This window comes from Otolemur garnettii, unplaced genomic scaffold (genome assembly GCF_000181295.1).
Source record: "Otolemur garnettii isolate 467f Iridium unplaced genomic scaffold, OtoGar3 scaffold00016, whole genome shotgun sequence".
Taxonomy (NCBI): domain Eukaryota; kingdom Metazoa; phylum Chordata; class Mammalia; order Primates; family Galagidae; genus Otolemur; species Otolemur garnettii.
The window spans coordinates 19200711-19205382 of NW_003852411.1; the positions used below are offsets into that span (position 1 = coordinate 19200711).

Sequence of the window (4672 nt, forward strand, 5' to 3'; positions counted from 1 at the left end):
ATGGCATCACAGCTCACAGCAACCTCAAATTCCTAGGCTCAAGCCATTCTCCTGCCTCCGCCTCCCAAGTAGCTGGGACTATAGGCGCCTGCCACAACGCCTGCCTATTTTTTAGTCGCAGCCATCATTGGTGTTTGGAGGGCCCGGTCTGGATTCGAACCTGCCAGCTCAGGTGTATGTGGCTGGTGCCTTAGCCATTTGAGCCAGAGGCGCCAAGCCTTGGTTATTATGTTTAAAAATTATTAACAGAGGGAAAAAAATCATCTCTTCTCCACTAACCATTCTTAGTTTATGAACTATATTTATTTTATTTATTTTTAGACAGAGTCTCAGTATGTTGCCCTCAGTAGAGTTGCCGTGGTACCACAACTCACAGCAACCTCAAACTCTTGGGCTTAAGTGATTCCCTTGCCTCAGCCTCCCAAGTAGCTGGGACTACAGGTGCCCACCACAAAACCAAGTTATTTTTTGGTGGTTGTTATTGTCATTGTTGTTTGGCAGGCCCAGGCCAGGTTCAAACCCACCAGCCTTGGTGTATGTGGCTGGCGCCCTAGCTGCTGAGCTACAGGTGCCAAGGCAAGTTTATGAACTTTAGATGGTTTTATTATTAATAATTCTGGATCTACTTAGGAATTATGGCCACGTTAAATTTAGTTCTTTATTGTTGGTGGGGCTTTGTTAGTTTTCTTTTGCTTTCTACTGTTAAAGTCTTGGTATTTCCAGTTGTTAAGATGGATATACAGACTGCTTCTTAAAATACATGTTAAATTAATATGTTCTGAAATTCTTATTCAATTTTAACTGATCTTTCCATTTTCAGGAGCCTACTTACAGCCGGCTTCCTCCTCCTCCCCAGCCCCATCCTAGTCTAGATGAACTACATCGCCGACGAAAGGAAATAATGGCCCAACTAGAGGAAAGAAAGGTTATCTCTCCCCCTCCTTTTGCACCTTCACCAACATTGCCTCCTACCTTCCATCAAGAGGAAGTAAGCACATCAATTTTGTCAATTTTATATGTGTCCTATTTAAGTAATCTTTGCCTATTCCTAAGGTTATAAAGATATTTTCCTATCCTTTTTCTCTAAGAAGTTTATTATTTTATTTTGCATTTAAATCTATAACCCATCTACAATTGATTTTTATATATAATGTTTTGGTAGTCAAGATCTTTTTTTCCGTAAGTATATCTCATTAACCAAGCACCATTTTATGAAATGAGTATCCTTTCCCCAGTGCCCTGTAGCCCTGCAGTGCCTTTGGCATAGTAAGGTGATCATATATGTTTTTGAACTCTGTTCTATTGATCTGTTTTCTATCCTTGTACCAATAACACATTCTCTTGGTGTAGTTTTACCATAGGTCTTAGTATGTGGTGGTGTATGTTTTCCAATATTGTTGTTCTTCAAAAATCAACATATCAGGCTTGGTGCCTATAGCTCAACCGGCTAAGGCGCCAGCCACATACACCTAAGGTGGCGGGTTCGAATCCCCAGCCCGGACCCGCCAAAACAACAATGACGGCTGCAACCAAAAAATAGCCGGGCATTGTGGTGGGCGCCTGTGGTCCCAGCTACTTGGGAGGCAGAGGCAGGAGACTCGCTTGAGCCCAGGAGTTGGAGGTTGCTGTGAGTTGTGATGCCACGGCACTCTACCCAGGGGAACAGCTTGAGGCTCTGTCTCAAAAAAAAAAAAAAAAAAAATCAGCATATCAGTACTGATATCCATAAAAACATCTCCTGCAATTTTGATTAGGATGACGTTGAATCTCTGAATCTGTACTGAACAATATGGTAGCCACTAGCCACATGTGGCTATTAAGTGCATAAAAGGTGGCTAGTTCAAGTTCAGATGTATTATGAGATATATACTGGATCTGTAGATTGAAGACAAAAAAGTAAAATATTTCATTAATGTTTTTAATATCATTGATATCTCAAGTTAAAAAATGTATTATTAAAATTAGTTTCATCTGTTTTTCTGGTTTTTATGTGGCTGTTAGAAATTATAAATTGATATATGTGACTCACGTATTTTTGTTGGACAGTGTTGCTTTAGATCAATATGGTAAGAAGTGATTATCTTTTTTTTTTTTTTTTGAGACAGAGACTCAAGCAACCTCCAACTCCTGGGCTTAAGTGATTCTCTTGCCTCAGCCTCCCAAGTAGCAGGGACAACGCCTGGCTATTTTTTGGTTGTGGTGGTTGTTTGGCAGGCCTGGGCTGGACTCTAACCCTCCAGCTCTGGTGTATGTGGCTGGCACCTTAGCTGCTTGAGCTACAGGCACTGAGCCAAGAAGTGGTATCTTTCTAATAAGTCTCCATGAACAAAATATACCCCTATATTTGGATATTTTTCATACTTTAGTGTCTTGCTTATTGTACATTAAATTTATTCCTGAATAACAGATTTTTATTGAAAGTGTTTCAAATAGAATTCTTTTTGAAATTTCTATTTGTTAACATACAGAATTAAGTAAATTTTCATCTATTAACCTTTCTGTTCAGCAGGCTTGTTAATTTCCTTATTCTAATATTTGTTGGTGGGTTCTTCTGGATTTTCTGTGCATACAATCATGTCCTCTGAATAATAACTTTTTCTTTTCAATTTTTTTCTTTCTTTTTAAAAAATATTTATTTATTTATTAAACAGAGTTTTACTCTGTTGCCCTGGGTAAAGTGCAATGGCATTATAGCTCATAGCATCCTCAAACTCTTAGGCTTAAGCAATTCTCTTGCTTCAGCCAAGTAGCTAGGAGTATAGGCACCTGCCACTATACCTGGCTAGTTTTTCTATTTTTAGTACAGTCAGGGTTTTGCTCTGGCTGGCCTGGAACTCCCCGGCTCAGGTGATTGACCTGCCTCAGCCTCCCAGAGTGCTAGGATTACAGGTATTAGCCACCATGCCCAGCCTCAAATTTTTTCTTTCTTGTTGCACTCCAATATAATACTGAATAGAAATGATGAGGACATGTATTCTTGACTCATTTCTGATGTTTGAGTAGGTGGAGCAAACACCATTCTGATGTTTACTGTAGGTTTGTTGGTACATGATCTTTATCAGGCTAATGAAGCATCCCTCTATTCCTGGTTTTGGAATATTTTTCAATAAGTGAGACATGTCAAACATTTATTTATTTAACTCATAATGAAGAAACTAACAATAGTAAAGTTGGTTTAAGGCTGGGTGCAGTGGCTCTACCTATAATCCTAGCACTCTGTGAGGCTGAGGCTGCTGGATTGCCTGAGTTCATGAGTTCAAGACCAGCCTGAGCCAGAGCGAGACCCCATCTCAAAAAATAGTTGGGCTTTGTGGAGGGCACCGATAGTCCCAGCTACTTGGGAGGGTGAGGCAAGAGAATCATTTGAGTCTAAGAGTTTGAGGTTGTGGCTCGGCACCTATAGCTCAACCGGCTAAGGCGCCAGCCACGTACACCTAAGGTGGCGGGTTCGAATCCCCAGCCCGGACCCGCCAAACAACAATGACGGCTGCAACCAAAAAATGGCCGGGCGTTGTGGCGGGCGCCTGTGGTCCCAGCTACTTGGGAGGCTGAGGCAGGAGACTCGCTTGAGCCCAGGAGTTGGAGGTTGCTGTGAGCTTTAATGCCACGGCACTCTACCCAGGGGGACAGCTTGAGGCTCTGTCTCAAAAAAAAAAAAAAAAAAGAGTTTGAGGTTGTTGTGAGCTATAAAGCCAAGACACTCTACCCAGGAAGACAAAATGAGATTCTGTCTCCAAAAAAAAAAAAAAAAAAGTTGGTTTAAAGAGTTAGAATGATAGGCGATAGGTAATGAAAATCAGAAAAAAGCAAGGACAATAATATAAGGTTGCTTAAAAAAAGAAAATTGATGTATCACAGGGCATTAAACCATACTTTGGAGACTCATCTAAGATGATCTGCAAGACAGTGCTGATAGTTTCCATGAATGTTGTCTTACTATCATTTGAATGTCAATATTGCCTATAATTATGCTAATTTTTCCATTTCAATATTGGCATTTTTTTCCTTTGTCAGTCTTGTTAGAGATTTATCAGTTTTGCTTCTTTTTTTGAAAAGTCAACTTGCATTTTTTATTTTTCTCAGTTTTGTTTTGTTGATTGTATATATACTGCCTTAGCTTGTAGTGTGTATGTTTTTAAAAGGAGCCAAATAAGTTTTCTCAGTAGAATTGCAATTGTTAATTATATGAGGAACGTGTCTTGCATCCTTTATGTATAGAATTATGCTTCTGAACATTGCTAACTGACAAATTATGGATAACAAGCAATAAAAATTGAAAACTGAAGTGTGTCACACATAGTAAACAGTAACTTGTTTGGTATTTGAAGGTGGTCTACTAAACAGAAGTTATTCACAGTATCTGGCTTTCCCATCTAAATACTTTGCATGAATTTTCCACAATAATGTAGGTTATTAGTAAAGCCATGCATCTTCTATTAATGTAGTTTTGCTTGTAAAGTATAAACAACTAGTGTGGTATTGTTTCAAAATTATATATTAGAGACATCCTAGAACCTTGTTATGCCATACTATTTTATAAAAAAATATGGAAAGAGGCTTGGCGCCTGTGGCTCAAGTGGCTAAGGCGCCAGCCACATTCACCTAAGGTGGTGGGTTCGAATCCAGCCCAGGCCCGCCAAACAACAATGATGGCTGCAACCAAAAAATAGCC

General features: G+C 39.7%; 1 protein-coding gene across 1 annotated transcript in view; it reads left to right on the forward strand.

Annotated features, from left to right (window-relative positions):
* Window positions 1–4672, forward strand: part of RC3H1 (ring finger and CCCH-type domains 1) — an 86208-nt gene that overhangs the window by 64943 nt on the left and 16593 nt on the right. The window contains exon 12 of the mRNA XM_023510813.1: window positions 821–988. Coding sequence (XP_023366581.1) covers window positions 821–988 — 168 coding nt within the window. The remainder of the gene's footprint in view (window positions 1–820; window positions 989–4672) is intronic.